Below are 16,795 nucleotides of genomic sequence, written 5' to 3' on the forward strand. Positions count from 1 at the left end.
AGGTTATGGGATATAGCTAAAGAGCTTTTTATTGCATAATTACAAATAATTGCATAATAAAAATTTAAGTATGCCTATATTACACTAAAAACAATAATCTATATTTCACACTAAGAAATAAGAAAAAGACGAGAAAATCAAACTCAAAGTAATAGTAAGAAGGAAATATTAAAGATAAAATAAGAAATCATAAAATTAAGAAAAATAGAGTAAGCCAGTGAAATAAAAAATCTGACTCTCTGAAGAATATCAATAAAATTGATAAATCTCTAGCTAAATCCAAAAAAAGAATAAAAACACAAATTATCAACAAAGAATAAAAAAGACATTAATTTGTACCCTAGAGATATTAAATTATTATATGGGATTATTGGAAGCAAATGTATAACTATCAAGTTTGCAACTTAGATATGATGGACAATTGTCTTGAAATATACAAATGATCTGATTAGTTCTCTAACATTAAATAAATTGATTTCATCATAAAAATAACTTCCCACAAAGAAAATGCTAGACACAAATGACTTCACTCACTAATTTTATCACATTCAGATGAAATAATACAAATTTTGCAGAACCACTTTCAAAAAATAAAGGAAAGGACACACTTCTGAACTCATTTTGTAAGGCCAGGATTACTTGGTAACAAAACTAGACAAATACATCAAAATAAAAAAAAAAAAACATGAAACAAATTATTACTATATAAAGCTATTCTTTACAATCCCAGTCAAAACTATGTAAAACTCTGAACCAATACCTATTGTAAATTTAGACAAAAAGTTCTTAACAAAATAGAAAAGTGAATCCAACAATACTTTAAAAGGATAACAGACCTTGACCAGATGGGTCTACCCAGTGGTGTTCTCTACAGTCACATATGAACTAATTTTTAAATTCTCAAAAATTTTGCAAACAAAATGGTCACTATGTCATTATTAGAAATTAAATGATGTAATACAATTAAATTATACTAATTTAAAAGGTAATAGCTACACAAAAACCCAATTCCTAGTGATTTTACTATTATCTGTATTTATCTAATTACTTTGTATCTGTATGATGGAATTACAAAGATCTATTATAGGAGTTAGACCTTACACCATTATGGGAGGAAATAGGGAAATGACGGTCTGGTAGAGAAGTTAAAAGACCAGAGGAGTTGGGGCACCTGGGTGGCTCAGTTGGTTAAGCATCTGGCTTTGGCTCAGGTCATGATCTCACGGTTCGTGGGTTCAAGCCCCGTGTCGGGCTCTGTGCTGACAGCTAGCTCAGAGCCTGGAGCCTTCTTCAGATTCTGTATCTCCCTCTCTCTCTGACCCTCCTCTGCTTGCACTGGCTCTCTCTGTCTCTCAGGAAATAAAATTTAACAAGAATAATTTGGTTGTTCTGAGAGAGAATCATAGATCTGACCTTTTCCCGAAGTTCAGAGACAAATTCTATAAGGAAGGCACCTTTATGTGAGTCATGAAGGAAAGTTCATTTAAAGGGACCAGCACTTGAGAAAGTCTTGTGAAGTAAGAAAGGTGTATAGAATTAAGAGTATTCTATGGCTATTTTACTAACAAGATGCCTTTTCCACTTTTTTTATTTGTCTTTAATGAGCATTTTCCCCCCAGATTACCTTTATGTACATGTAGTACATCTGAAGCTCTCTGAAGTCTATTTATCTACTAATGAGACATTAGAGACCAAATTAAGGATTTTGGTTTTTATCTGAAGAGTATAGGAAAGCAATAAAGAGTTTTAAGTGGTAATATTTACATCATCACGTGTGTGATTTTTAAAAGATGCCGTTTGTAATTCGGAGAACAGATTGACAAGGGGCAAAAGTGAGTGTGGGGAACCTAATTAGAACCTGATGCAGTGATCCAGACAAGAGTTGGTGGTAACCTGAGCTGGGATTGTGGCAGCGGATCTGAGTGGTGGGAGAGATGTGGGTAGTAAAATCTACAGGAACGGCCAGACTTTGGGTTTGGAGATCCGTTGGTGATTGGTGGTTAGATTCGAGGGAAAGGGTAAAGATGATCCCCAGGTTTGTAACTTGCAGCCCAGTAGGTGTCATGCACTTGCACAAGGGGTTTTGGAGAACGAGTAGGATTTGTGAAGAGAAAAGGCGATGCTTTCGTTTTAGTCAGGAATGTTTGAGAAGCCTCTGAGATAACCTCATGTGTATTCAGATCTGTTGCCTCCATTGGTCTTCTTGTCCATTTCCATGTGAGTACCCAGTTTTAATAGTTTTAGCTTAATGTTCTATTTTGCTGTTTTATAGAACTAAATCTTCTTTCATTCACTGTTAAAGATGAACTAAAATCAGTGTGTGCCAAAAACAAAGACAGTAGGATTTTGATTAGAAAGGTATTGTCCTTACAGATACCTTGGGAAGGGCTATAATCTTTGCAATATTGAATATTTCCATCCAGGAGCATAGTTTTGTCTTCATGTATTAAGTTTTATTTTATGCTCTTAGCACACGCTTTATAGTTCACTTGTTATGGGTCTTATACATTATTAATTTGACTATGTATGTAGGAAAAGTATGTAGAAAACAGTATACTGATACTTGAATATTCATCTTGTATCTATCTGGTCCTCTTATTAACATTTCTTCTAATACTCTGTGCTGATGCTTTGGGTTTTCTAATAACCTGCAAGTAATTTTTGTTTCTTCTAAAATTTCAATGTTTAATTTTGAATTCTTGTGTGATTATTTTAGTTAGAAACACTAGAAAAAATAGTATATGTGTTCATTTATTCAGAGCTGATTTATTTAGCACCTTTATTGAGTACATACTGCTTTGGGCCCTGGAGGCAAGCATTGCAGTAGACAAAGCAGACCAAAGTCCTGTTCCCATGGAATTTATGTCCTGATTGGGAAGAGACAGATACACAATCATTTGCATACTGTTTATAAATCAGATGTTAGTGATGTGAAGTAGACAAGCAGGTTGAGGGGATCGAGAGTGACAGTGGAGGGGGCGTATTTTATACATATCAGAAGGCCTCTCAGAGACGTGGTGTTTGAACAGGGACCCGAAGGAAGGGGAAGGTGAGTGGTGTGACTAGCTGGGGGAAGAGGCTGCTGGGCAGAGGAAACAGCAAGTGCAGAAGTTCTGAGATGAATGTGCACTTGGCAACCCCAGGGGCGCCTAGTTGGCTCAGTCAGTTCAGCTCAGGTCATGATTTCACGGTTCGCGAGTTCGAGCCCCACATCCGGCTGTGTGCTTACAGCTCAGCCTCCTCGAGCCTGCTCTGGATTCTGTGTCTCCCTCTTTCTCTGCCCCTCCCCTGTTCACTTGTGCGTGCTTGCTCTCTCGCGCGCTCTCTCTCTCTCTCTCTCTCTCTCTCTCTCTCTCAAAAATAAATAAACATTAAAAAAATTTTTATAAGAAAAGAAAGATCCCCAAACAGGCCAAAGTTGCTAGATAAATGAGGAGGAGAATGGTTAGTGACATCACTGAGTTTAGGGATGGGGTAAAGATGCAGTGGGTAAGGCCATTGCAAGAGGTTAGGTCTTTTGTCTAAAGAAACAGGTTCCTAAGAAAATCTACAGGTTATTAGAAGAAAGAAAGAGAATTTTTAATTATAATAAAAATCTTTTCACAAAGAAGTCTCCAGGCTCAATGACTACAGAAAACAGAGAAAATATACTGGCCAATTTAATTGAGTTTTCTGTAATCTTGATACCAAAACTCAAGAAGGCATTCGTCATAAGAAAAGAAAATTACTGGGGCACCTGGCTGGCTCAGTCGGCTGACGTCTGACGTCAGCTCAGGTCATGATCTCAGGTTCATGAACCTGCTTCAGGTTCTGTGTCTCCCTCTCTCTCTCTGCCCCTCCCCTGCTCACACTCTGTCTCTCTCTCTCTCTCAAAAAATTACCACCTAATCTCTCTCACAGATGAGGCTGCATAAATCAAATAAAGAATTATAGAAAAAGGATAATACTTTACAACCCAGTCGCGTCTTTTTCCTTAATGTAAGAGTAGTATAGCATTTGGAGGGTGGGGAATTAGTTGGCATAACTTACCTTATTAATAGATGAAAAGAAAAAATTGTATCAAATGCTCTTCCAGAATTCATGAAAATTCAATACTCATTCATAATTTAAAACAAAAAATAGCTCATAACAAAGTAGGAATGAGAGAAAACTTTAATAGAATACCTAAGAACAAAAAACAGAGGCCTAAAGCAAACATTATACTTAATGGTGAATATTAAAAGCTTTCCCCTGAGATTAGGACTGAGAATGATTCCTGCTTCTCTTCACCACATGATAGACTGCCATTCTTTCTGTAATTTCTTGAGATAGGTGTTTAGGTCATTGAGATTCAGCCTTTCTTTTCTGATTTATGGCTTAAGTTTCGATCCAAGCACAATGTAAGCTGTATCTCACGATTGTTAATGTCCTATTTTTATTATACAGTTCAAAAAATTCACTGAATTCCTTAGTGATCTCTTTCTTGACCCATGTTCGTGATTATGTCTTAGAAATATATTGCCAAGTTTTAAAACACTTGGACATTTTCTAATTATTTTGTTATGAATTCAAGCTTAGTTTCTCTGTGGTCAGAGAACATGCTGTGATTTCAGTCCTCTGTTGAGTGTAGCTTTGTGGCCCAGATTATTTTTATTTTTGGTAAATGACCAGTGTGGACTTAAAAATAATGTAATAATTTATCTTTTATCTTTGGGTGCAGTGTTTCTATATGTCACTTAGGTCAAGTGTGTTCATTTTCATTGTGTAAATCGTTTATGTACATACTAATTTTCTGTCTCCTTATTCCGTCAACTATTGAAGCATCTGATGGTCTCCCACAGTGATTGTTGGATTTATCTTTCTCCTTTTTTTATATATCTGCTTTAGATGATTGAATGCATATAAATTTAGAGTTGTACTTCCTAGATTGACCCTTTTATCATTGTGAATCTTTTTTTTTTTTTTCAAATAATACTTTTCAAATTTTGTTTCCTTGGAGTAATTTATCGATATTATACCAGCTCCCTATTTTTGGTTAGTGTTTGCATAGTATGTCTTTTCCATTGTTAACATTTTTAACTTTTGTGTGCCCTTATATTAAACCTGTATCACTTTTTAAAAGCATGTGTTTGGGATTTGTTGTTTATCCAATCTGATACTCTTAATGCCATCAGATTATTGCCCATTTAATGTAATTACTGGTACATTTGGCTTTATATTTGCCACCTTGTGATTTTTTTTCCCGTTTGAACCCACCTGTTTTGTTTTTTCCTCTTCTTTCTTACCTTGTTTTGGATTAAATGGTTGTTATTTCTTTTCCCCCTTTATTAACTTGTTAGTTGTACATTCATGTAGTACTCTCTTAAGGGTGACTCTACAACAATTTTACTCAAAGTGTCAGTAATGACAGGATAAACGGTTTGTACCAGAATGTGAACCAATACACTGTTGCTCTCAGCAAAACTCTTGCTATGAAAAAAAATGTCAAGTAGTTGATTTGCCTTCTTGTGACAACTGGCAACAAGCGGTTTGCAGGCTACTGGTCCATGGAGTAGCTCTGAGCAGCCCTGCCCTTGAAGTTCAGATGTGCACCCCTGACACTGCAGGCAAGTACCGAGTTTCAGCCTCTGAAGACTGAAAGTCTGGACTTCCCCACTCAGCCTTTGCTGGTGTAGATGGGGATGGAGCTATAGTTTTTTCTGTAGTGGTTGGCTACGGTGGAGGGGTTAGTTTTCCGTCCTGCTGAGTTACTTCTTTCCTGTGGCTTACAGAGTAGGCCTCTATTGAGGCTTTTTAAAAAATAAGCCCATTGGCATTTTCAGGTTGCCAGCTTCTTAGCTCTCTCCGCCATGTCTTTTCTTGGGTTCTCAGAGGCCCTAGCCAGTCTGCCTTCTTCTGGCCACATTCTGAATCTTCTGGCGTTCTTTGGCATATAATGTCCGGAATTTTTAGATATACTTAGAGAAAAGTACATCTGCTCTCCATTGCCTGATTTCTGAAACAAAAATCCACTCTTTCTTTTTTTTTTTTTTAGGACTCCAGTTTTCTAGTAAAATCTTCTATTTTTCCCTCAATTTTTTAAACATGTAAATCTCAGCTATGTCACGGTCTTGTAGTGTCATTATCTAGATCATTTTGTATTCTATTCTGATTTAATTGTTTTAAATATTTTACCGCTTTTGGCTTTTTAGTCATTTGGAATGCTTAGTCACTTTTTAGTGGCATTTGTCTTGGGTTTCAGCAGTCTTGCTATACTTTATGTAGGTTTGGTTTTCTTTATAGATATTGGAGTTGGTAGATATTGTTATCTCTAGGCCTGTGGCTTTCTCGGTTTGGGAATTTTTGTAGTCATTCTCTCCTCAGATATGGTTTCTGCCCCATTCTCTCTCTCATTGCCTTCTGATAGGATGGCTTTTATTAGAAAATCTTAGGTGCTGCATAAATCTTTCTCCCAAGAATAGTCCCCTTCATGTTAGGCAGAGAGAGTGAGCCCTAAGTCCACTTAGGGATTGACATGACTCCATGTTGTTTTGGCAAGACTCTGTCTTCTCATTCCTCCTCACTCCACAACGGTACCCTGTGAGGGTTCTCACTTAGATCCTAGAGTGTTCACTAGAGTTCCTCCCCTCTCTCGGCTCCTGAACTCAAGTTTTGTTTCCTCAGCTTGCTGAGACTGCCACATCCCTCCTTTGCTCTTCTAGACTTTGCTCTTAGACTTCTGTCCTGCACAGCTTCAGAGTTTGGCGTATGTCTTAAGGGGAAAACTGGAAGAAAGTCGGACTCCATTCCCACCCTTGTGTTCTCACTAGAATCCTGGCCTCCTCACACCCCGGGCAGCTAAAATCTCAGGGTTTTCGAAAACCCTAATATTAGCAGCCCTGCATACTCTTTCCTGGGATCTTCAGTCCCGTTTTGCCCGACTCCCGGAAGAGCCAGAGGCTGAGGGCAACGCAGCTGCAGGCTGTCGGCTCACCTCCCTGCGCCACTCCCCTTCTCCATGGTTTTCTCTCCTTGAGCCCTTATTGCCTCAGGAGGTCTCTCATGATTTCAGGGGGAGTTCTTTCTTTTTTTTCCAGTTTTTTTTAATAGTTTATTGTCAAATTGGTTTCCATATAACATCCAGTGCTTCTCCCCACAAGTGCCTCCCACCATGACCATACCCCCTCCTCCCCTCCCCCTTCAGTGACAGGGGACATGGGAAGAGGAGTGGGGGGAGAGAGCCGGGGAGAGTGAGGGATACGGATCATGGGAGACTACTGAATACTGAAAATGAACCATGGACTGCAGGGGGGTTTTTTTTTTCTAATCTTTTCTGGTTGTTCTTGGTGGAAGCGTTGGTCAGTCTCACATTTATCCCATCATGACTGGAATACATGTATTGTTTCTTGAAAAAGCACTATTAGTTATTCGTATGCATATCCCTGCTTAAAAATCACTTGCCCTAGATATTAGTGAAATGTTTCATATAAGTGATAAAATCCCATTTATTGGTCTTTTTGGTTAACTGAAAATTCAGTCTTTATTTTTAAACAGTTTGGTCAAGAGTCAGTACTAATAATTCAAGTGACGAGACTATCTTAGTTCTAATTTGTTTTGATCAACTGCACCCTGATTTATAGTCAGCATTACCCCTGTATGTTCTGTCATGTTTAGTTGAACTAAAAGTACGTGCACAGGCCATTATTATTCAGTAAAATTTTTTAGAGTCTTAGGGGGACGTTGGCCCATGTTGGATATGCTGTTAGATATGTAATGAGCCTTACAACATAAAACTGAATATAAACTACATTAAGTGAATAAAACTGTAGTTAAGGTAAGTAGCAATAATATATTTTAAAACAAAGTGAATTGTAGGCATATAAAAATAAAGCAGATTTTTAGGGTGAGTAGTAAGAAATACTAGAATTATATAATAATGTTAGATATTTAATGTTAAAGATTACCTTGAAAGATTAGTAACAACCTAGGCATGAGGCGATAAAGGCAAGCACTTAAAGTGTTTTCATCTTTCTTTTCTGTTGTAACCTTGGAAAATATGCTTTCTTAAGATTTCTTTTTTAAGTAGAAATGTCTGAATAACTCCCGTTTTGTTTCATTTCTTTTTTTATTTTTCTTTTAATGTTTGTTTATTTTTGAGAGAGAGCAAGAGACAGCACGAGCAGAGAAGGGGCAGAGAGAGAGAGGGAGACACAGGACTCGAAGCAGGCCCCAGGCTCTGAGTTCTCAGCACAGAGCCCGATGCAGAGCTCAAAACTCCTGAACCACAAGATCATGACCTGAGCCCAAACTGGATGTTTGCCCAACTGAGCCACCCAGGTGCCCCATAACTCTCCTGTGTTAATGGGACAGTACTAATGGACTGGCCACCTTAATTGTTCTTTTTTAATTTGGTACGCATGACAGAATTTAATCAAAATTATGCAATGAATAAACTCCTTTAATGTTCATCAGAAACTGAAAATGCTAAATAAATGCCTTTGTTGGTGCGATATACATTCCATAAATATTATATTCTCTTACCAAACCTCCATCGATTTTTGGTTATAAGTCACATCAGCAAGCTCTATAGAGTTTTTGTAAGTCAGTGAAATTGATTATACTCATTTATAAGTTTCCCAAAATCACCTCATCAGTGATTTTTTGGGTGGTTTTTTTTTTTTCAACAAAAAACCAACAAAGAATATCCTTTTATCTTAACCTACCAGTATCTTCTCTTTTTCAAACCAGATCTTTGTCTTCTTTACTGTGTAGGAAACTGAACAGAACTTAATCCTGTTGACTTTCGAGGTTCTTAGACCCTAAGTCTTGGCAATGTGATGATGATTTTAGAGTTTTTCAAAGGAATGTTTAACTTTATAGTTTTTCTCTTTATCTGGTGACCTCAGAACTTAACCTTTACATTAGAACACAACTTTAGTATATTTTTACACTTACGTCTTCTGTATTTTTTTGTCCTACTTTTTGATGCCACTTTCTACATTGCTAATTGATTAATGAGAGACCTAGTTATATAGTCCCCCAACACCAATAATACCCTTGAACCTAGTTAGTCTAGAAAAGTATGATCCTTTATGGAAGAGTGATAAGGAGGAATTCAAATAATATTAGGTTTTCTGGGGCGCCTGGGTGGCTCAGTCAGTTAAGCATCTGACATGATTTCAGCTCATGTCATGATCTCATGGTTCAGGAGTTCAAACCTGCATCCAGCTCTACACTGACATCACAGAGCCTGCTTGGGATTCATTCTCTCTCTCTCTCTCTCAATAAGTAAGTAAGTAAATAAATAAGTAAACTTTAAAAAGTCATCAGAATGGCAAACACCAAAATGTTTGATGGGGCTCCTGAGTGGCTCAGTTGGTTAAGCATCTGACTTCAGCTAGGGTCATGATCTCATGGTTCAAGCCCCACATCAGGCTCTGTGCTGACAGCTTAGAGCCTGGAGCCTGCTTGGGATTCCATGTCTCCCTCTCTCTCTGCCCCTCCCCTGCTTGCTCTCTGTCTCTGTCTCTCAAAAAATAATAAACACTAAAAAAAATGTTTTTTAATTAATGAGAGAATTTATATGAGCTGATATGGGACAATCAAGTACAGAGATTGTTTATAATATGTTATCCTTTGAGGGGAAGAGATATAATTAAATATGAGCATTATTACTTCTATCTACTTAACAACACCCAACCCATATAGTATAAATGTATATGTGTGCATGTGTATACATATATGTATGTATTATATACACATTCACAATCTCTAGAAGAATATGCAGGAAGACTACCAGAGACTGCCTTTACAAGGAGGACCTTGGGCGCTAGGAGACTTACTTTTTACCTGTGTGTGGTGTTTTGTTTTGTTTTTGTATCATTTAAATGTATTTGCTTATTCAAAAATACATAGATATGTATATCTGTACACAGAAACAAGAACAAAAAGTACATTTTAAAAAGATTAAGAAGATATACAGTTTTGTACTGAGTTCTACAGAATCTGTGATATGAACTTCTGGATCCTAGAATAATTATACCATACCATTATAGGTGTCTAAATGTCTCAGTTCAGGAAAATTTGCAGCCTGGTTCAGACCCCCTCACCCCGAATTGTCTTTGAATATTGAGCCTTGGATATGTCTCCTAACATTCTGGCATCTTTCTCCGTGATATAATTGTTGCTTCATACACGTGGCAGTTGGAGTAAGTAATTGTTATTTAGAAATACACAGTAATGCATTTATGATAATTATAAATTGGCATTGAAAAAGGTTTAAACTTCAAAGAGCTAACCAATGTTGGTGACTTGTTTTTTTTTTTTTTTTAGCTTTCTAGTAAATAGGTTTTGATTACCATGTACTCTAATATACTTGTCCTAGGCTCGGATGCTCATCACTGAAGAAAACCTAATGACCATTATCATTAAGACTTTTATGGATCATTTGAGACATCGAGATGCCCAGGGCAGATTTCAGTTTGAACGATACACTGCTTTACAGGCCTTCAAGTTCAGGAGAGTTCAGAGCCTTATTTTAGATCTCAAGTAAGCTTTTGTTTAATTATCCAACCACTTGCAACTTATAAAATGTCAGTGTTTACCCATATATTCATTGCAATTTTTATCTTGTTCAGGTATGTGTTAATTAGCAAACCAACTGAATGGTCAGATGATCTGAGGCAGAAGTTCCTAGAAGGATTTGATGCCTTTTTGGAATTACTCAAATGTATGCAGGTGTGTATAAACTGACACATTTTAAAGGGAAACACTGTGGCACCTGCGTGGTGTCTCCGTTGATTAGGTGTCTGATTTTGGCTCAAGTCACGATCTCATGGTTCATGAGTTCAAGCCCCACATAAGGCTCCTCACTTATAGTATGAAGCCTACTTGAGATTCTCTCTCTCCCTCTCTCTTTTTCTCTCAAAATAAATAATCTTAAAAAAATTATTTTTTAAGTAAAGGGAAACTCCTTTTTTTTTCATTCAGTTCATTGAACTGAACATCTTTCTATCTAAATATTCTTTTCATTTGGGGCACATTTCCAGAAGAATAATTTGGATGACTACGATTTGGACCAAGAAGCTCCTGTTTAATTGGAAATTCTTAGCAAGGTATAGAATGAATGAATCCTAGCAGAAGTTCTGGCATCTACTGTTGTGTGTGTGTGTGTGTGTGTGCGCGCGTGTGCGTATTTGGTTATTCTTTTGGTTACCATTAGCATTCTTTCGTTAGGGATTGTAAGTTTACTGTTTTTATTTTATTTTATTTTTTAAATGTTTTATTTATTTTTGAGAGAGAGAGAGAGACAGTGTGAGCAAGGAAGGGTCAGAGAGAGAGGGAGACACAGAATCTGAAGACAGACTTCAGGCTCTGAGCTGTCCGCACAGAACCTGACATGGGGCTTGAACCCACGAGCCGCGAGATCATGACCTGAGCCGAAACCAGATGCTCAACTGACTGAGCCACCCAGGTGCCCTGTAAGTTTACTGTTTTTAATATGCTTACATGGAAGTATCATCAGATAAATTATTTAAGAAACTAATGTTTGATTTTTTAATTTTAGTGTTTCCACATTTCTTTTTCTCTCCTTGATGTGATATTTATATAATACAATATAGATCTTATTCCCCTATGTTTAATTCTCTGTTTTGGAAATGTCCCCATATACAGAACAGAGTCTAGAAGCAGAAGCCAACTGGTATATTAACCAGTTTTAACTGTCAAAAGATAGATGTCCCAAAATATCTGAGCTGCACCATTATGATTCTTTTACTAGCTATCTGGCTTTCTTAAGCAATAAGTAGTAAAAATACGACTGATCATTTTTAGAAAACATTTTGGTTTCTGTATTGGGTGGTGATTGTTAGGCTAGTTTCTAAAAAATGATATTTTTTAAAATTTTTTAATGTTTTTGTTTATTTTTGAGAGACAGAGACAGAGCGTGAGCAAGGGAGAGGCAGAGAGAGAGTCATACGCAGAAGCAGAGCAGGCTCCGGGCTCTGAGCTGTCAGCACAAAGCCTGACGCAGCACTAGAACTCATGAACCGAGAGATCATGACCTGAGAGCCAAAGTCAGACACTTAACCGACTGAGCCACCCAGGCACCCCCAAAAAATGATATTCTTAATTATAATTCTTTTAAAAATGTATATTATGAAACAATATTTTATCTTTCTGTTTCTCTTTTTTCTTTTTTTTTTTTAATGTTTGTTTATTTTTGAGAGAGAGAGAGAGAGAGAGAGCTCAAGCAGGAGAGGAGCAGAGAGAGAGGGAGACACAGAATCCGAAGCAGGCTGCAGGCTCCAGGCACTAGGCTCTGCGCAGTCAGCACAGAGGCCAGTGCAGGGCTCAAACCTGAGCAGAAGTTGGATGACTAACCAGCTGAGCCACCCGGGTGCCCCTTGTTTTGCTTTCTTTTAGTGTCTGAGAAATTTTAGTTGCAGATTCAGAATAGGTATAAAAACTTTGTTGCAGTGTATTATAAAATATATTTATAAATTCAGTAACATTTTAAAAGCCTATCTAATTTCTTCTAATGGTTGGGTCTGTAGATGACAGGACTAAAAATAATTTGAAGGATTGTTGCAGTGAAATATACATTTTATTGTTTAAAACATACAAGATTACCTCTGAAATAATTTGTCCTGTGATGTATTTTAGAGAATGTTATATAAATATGTAATTTAGGGATTTGGACTTACACTACTTATTCTTGTTAAAACTTTTACATTATATGTTTTTGTACTCAATATATATTTCTTGTATATTGTTTCTTAAGCATCCATGTAAAAGAACAAATATAATTTTAATCCATTTAAAATCTTTTTGCTTCCTTTAAGGGAATGGACCCAATTACACGTCAAGTAGGACAGCATATTGAAACGGAACCAGAGTGGGAGGCAGCCTTCACACTACAAATGAAATTAACACATGTCATTTCAATGGTGCAAGACTGGTGTGCTTTAGACGTGAGTTTCCTCTAGGGGTAGGGGGTAAGGAAATAAATGGAAGAGGTGGAATAAACAAATTCCTAAGTAAATTCTGAGGAGATCTGGAGAGGATAGTAGTGATACTTACCTCCTAAAACAGCATCGTTTCCTATCTTACCTATAAATTCCATAAAAGTTAAAAATTCTGGATCCTTAGGGAAAAAATGAAAAATAGAGGAAGAAATAATCCACTCTCTCTTTTCTCTTATGTTACTATCTTCATTTTTCCATAATCCATCTAGATTTTGAACATATAAAAAGAGTTTAGAAATTTATCCAAAAATAAAACTTTACAGTCATTACATTTGTTCAGTCTTAAAATTATTTTGTTTTCCTTTGGCTATAAAGTCTAGATGAGAGCCTGTGTAAGTTAAGACATAAGAGAAGACTTCTGTGAGATCTGAACTATGTGTCAGAGTTAAGTGGTCAAAGAGAAGAGCATATTCCTGACTGTGAGACAGCTGCTCACGCTCTGTAATGAGAAAGAGTATGGTTGGTCGAGGCGCTGTGAGAAGGCTCAGGTTGGAGCACAGAGGTTGAGGGTAGAAAGGCAGACTGGTGCCTGACTTTGCAGGGCCTTGGAGGCCATGGAAAGAAATTTGGATTTTATTCTAACCACTGCTAGAGGCCACTAGCAGCTACCAAGCAGAAAAAGTGACATAATCTAGTTTCCATGTTTCTTAAAGTCACTCTGTGTGAGAATAGATGGAGGAGGGCAAAAGTAGAAGCAGGAGATTTAATAGATGGCTGCCTTTCCTTTGAGTTACTGGAGGTGATCAGTGGCCAGGTTTGAGAGAAACTGAGAAGGTGCAGTTGCCAGTTTGGTAATAGATTGGACAGTGGGAAAGGAGAGTATTGGAATAACTTCTAGATTTCCACAGCCATATGGAGATGTCATTCACTGAGACACAAGGCGCTGGAAGAGGGAGAGTTGGGGGAGGGAAGATCGAATTTGGTGTTGCCAGTATTGATATTTGAGGTACTTACTCATCGTCGAGTTTGAGGTGCTTATTCAATGTTGTAGAAACCCAGCCTTTTGAGTAACTTACAGAAAACCCTCTTTTTTAGGAAAAAGTGTTAATTGAAGCTTACAAGAAATGCCTTGCTGTATTGATGCAGTGTCATGGTGGTTTCACTGATGGTGAACAGCCAATCACGTTAAGCATTTGTGGACATTCAGTGGAAACTATCAGATACTGTGTTTCCCAAGAAAAAGTTAGCATTCACCTCCCAGTTTCTCGCTTACTTGCAGGTAAAGCATTTCTCCCCCAAAAAGAACCCTGAACTTACCTTTTAAATTGTTGTTTGTGATTAATATTTATCAAATGCTTACTACACATTATACTGAGAGTTTGATAAGCATTAACTTACGAGGTAGGTGTTGTTATTAAATTTCCTTCACAGACGGGAAGACAGACACAGAGGTGACTTGCTGAGTGTTATGCAGCAAGAGAATAGGACTTGTGAGGTAGTTTGGCACCAAAAGCCATGTTTATAACAACCATACCGTACCGTAGTACTTCTTCAGAAAACTTTTTTTTTTTGAGAGAGAGAGAGTGAGCATGCACGTGGGAGGGGCAGAAAGAAAGAAAGGCAGAGCGAGAGAGAATCCCAAGCAGGCTCTGCACTGTTAGCACAGAGCCCGACACAAGGCTCAAACTCACAGACCATGAGATGATGACCTGAGCCAAAGTCAAGAGTTAGACGCTTAATCTGAGCCACACATGTGCCCCCTTCAGACTACTTAACTGCACTGACCACCTATTGTTACTGCTTAATTCAACCCAGATTCAAAGTCTGTGTTGTTAAATTCAAATTGCTGTATCACTTAATTGCTGATAAATTGAAACCACCGTAAATTTTTTTTTCTCTCCCTCTAAGCTGTTTTTTACTCATTTATTGATAACCTTTTTAAGTAGCAGGTCAAGAGTGAGTCCCAAATTGGGGTGATTGTTTTTTAATCATAAGTAGTTGATTTACTAAGCCATTTATATTTGGTAGAATATTTGAAGCTGCCACCTTGCAGCAACCAAAAACTTTGAATATGCACTCGTCCATCTCTGCAAACTCATTTCAGTGTAGCTTCCTTCCATATTTCTTGATTGCAGGAATTCTTTTTTTTTTGTAGGAATTCTTACCCTGTTCATATACTGTTGTTCCTTTTAGTTCAATTTTTAACTGAGAGAGTAGAAAGGAGAAGTTCTAAAGGTAGCTATTCTTACTCATTGCAGAATTTGTAATTTATCTTAAGTGTGTGGCTCAATAACCTAATATGATGTGCAAGTGGGGTGTATGTGTGTATGTGTGTGCATGTGTTAGAACTTGTAGAGAACTGATACCATTTCTTCCTTAAATGTTTGGTAGAATTTGTCAGCGAAGCCATAAGAGCCTGATACTTTTTTTGTTTTGTTTTGGAAAGTTCTTAATTACTCATTTCATTTCTTTAATGGATATAACTTAGTTCTAGTTATCTGTTTCTCCCTGTGTGAGTTTTGGTAGTTTGTGTTTTTCAAGACATTGGTACATTTCCTCTAAATTATCAAATTTGTGGGCATAGGGCTGTTCCTAATATTCCTTGATTCTTTTAATGTCCATGGGATCAGGACTAATAATCCCTCTTTTCTGAAGGCATTTTTTCATTGTTCTGAGCATTGTCTCATTTTCCTCCTGCTAGAGCCTAGCATCGAATAGTCTTCTGGAAGTTGTGGAGATTTAGGATAACTTAGACATCTGAATATCAGTAGTTCAAAAAATGGAACAACAAAAAAGTACTTAGTATGAAATGCTGATTGTGGGAAGAAATCTCTTCTGTAACTCACTCAGGCCCAGGTGTGTTTCTGGAAGTGATTTGAGCATAGTGAACCTGTTGATAGTCAGTAGGAGCAGGTGACAGCATGGTGTCATGGAAGAGTACTCAGTGGGCGTGCAGGACCATTGGTCCTGTTTACAACTCAGCTGCTGACCTTCGCTGCCTTTAAAAATCTGGGTGTGTGATGGAGGCTAATGCTGATAGTTCCCCACAAGGAAAATAGTACTCTCCGAATGTACTCATTTCTGCCTGGGTCTCTACCACTCTCAGACCTGATTCTCAGTGAACATTTTTGAGCATTCTACTTGCTGTTGATAAAGCTTGGTCTGAATGCTTATAATCTAATTAAAGAGCTAAGTAAACACATACAAAATGGTTCAAGAACAACTTGGAGTGTGTACTAATGGAGGTTGAGTGGCATATGTCCAGTACAGGTTGTCAGAATGAGACTCAAAGTGTAGGTCTTCTTCAGTGACAGAAGCCTCAAGCCAGGCTTGACCGAGGTGGCCAACATCCACTGATAAGATTATAAAAAGCATTCTCTGTTTAGACAACATAAACAAAATAATTAATTCTTAGGTAACAGAATTAACTAAGATGGATCTATACAAGAGCCCTTTGCAGTCAGCAACTAAAGAGGCTTTGATCTTAAACTGGAAGTTCTGGGGAACTTAATTCTGAGATCAGGATCCATGCAGACCATGAATCCCAGAACTAGTTTCCCTGTTCACTTGCTAGAAGGATCTCTTCTATTGTACTTTAGATGCAAACAAACTCCATAGCTCAATGAAACATGACCCTTAATGTTGGCATAACATATATAAATTGGTTTGATAGATCTGTAACTGCTCTTGTGTGTGTGTGTCTAACATTTATTTCCATAAAATGTCATCCCTCTGTATTAGTACATGTAATTAGGACTGTAGTTCTAAACATTGCCTTTGATATACAGAGCTTCATGAGAATATCAGTTAAAAAGCTTCATTTATGGATGCAATTCATTTTTTTTCTTCACTTGTAATGGGATGGTTTCTGA

At 37.4% G+C, this 16,795-nt stretch overlaps 1 protein-coding gene across 6 annotated transcripts in view; it reads left to right on the forward strand.

Annotated features, from left to right (window-relative positions):
- UBR2 (ubiquitin protein ligase E3 component n-recognin 2) overlaps nt 1-16,795 on the forward strand; it is a 126,463-nt gene that overhangs the window by 64,484 nt on the left and 45,184 nt on the right. For 4 of the 6 annotated variants that reach the window (XM_029943298.1, XM_029943296.1, XM_029943295.1 and 1 more), the window contains 4 exons: nt 10,343-10,506; nt 10,596-10,695; nt 12,801-12,929; nt 14,019-14,202. In XM_029943298.1, coding sequence (XP_029799158.1) covers nt 10,343-10,506; nt 10,596-10,695; nt 12,801-12,929; nt 14,019-14,202 — 577 coding nt within the window. Of the gene's footprint in view, nt 1-10,013; nt 10,167-10,342; nt 10,507-10,595; nt 10,696-12,800; nt 12,930-14,018; nt 14,203-16,795 lie in introns of those variants that run through there. The other 2 variants (XM_029943299.1, XM_029943301.1) reach the window with 2 other exon arrangements.

The sequence above is a fragment of the Suricata suricatta genome, chromosome 7 (genome assembly GCF_006229205.1).
Source record: "Suricata suricatta isolate VVHF042 chromosome 7, meerkat_22Aug2017_6uvM2_HiC, whole genome shotgun sequence".
NCBI lineage: Eukaryota > Metazoa > Chordata > Mammalia > Carnivora > Herpestidae > Suricata > Suricata suricatta.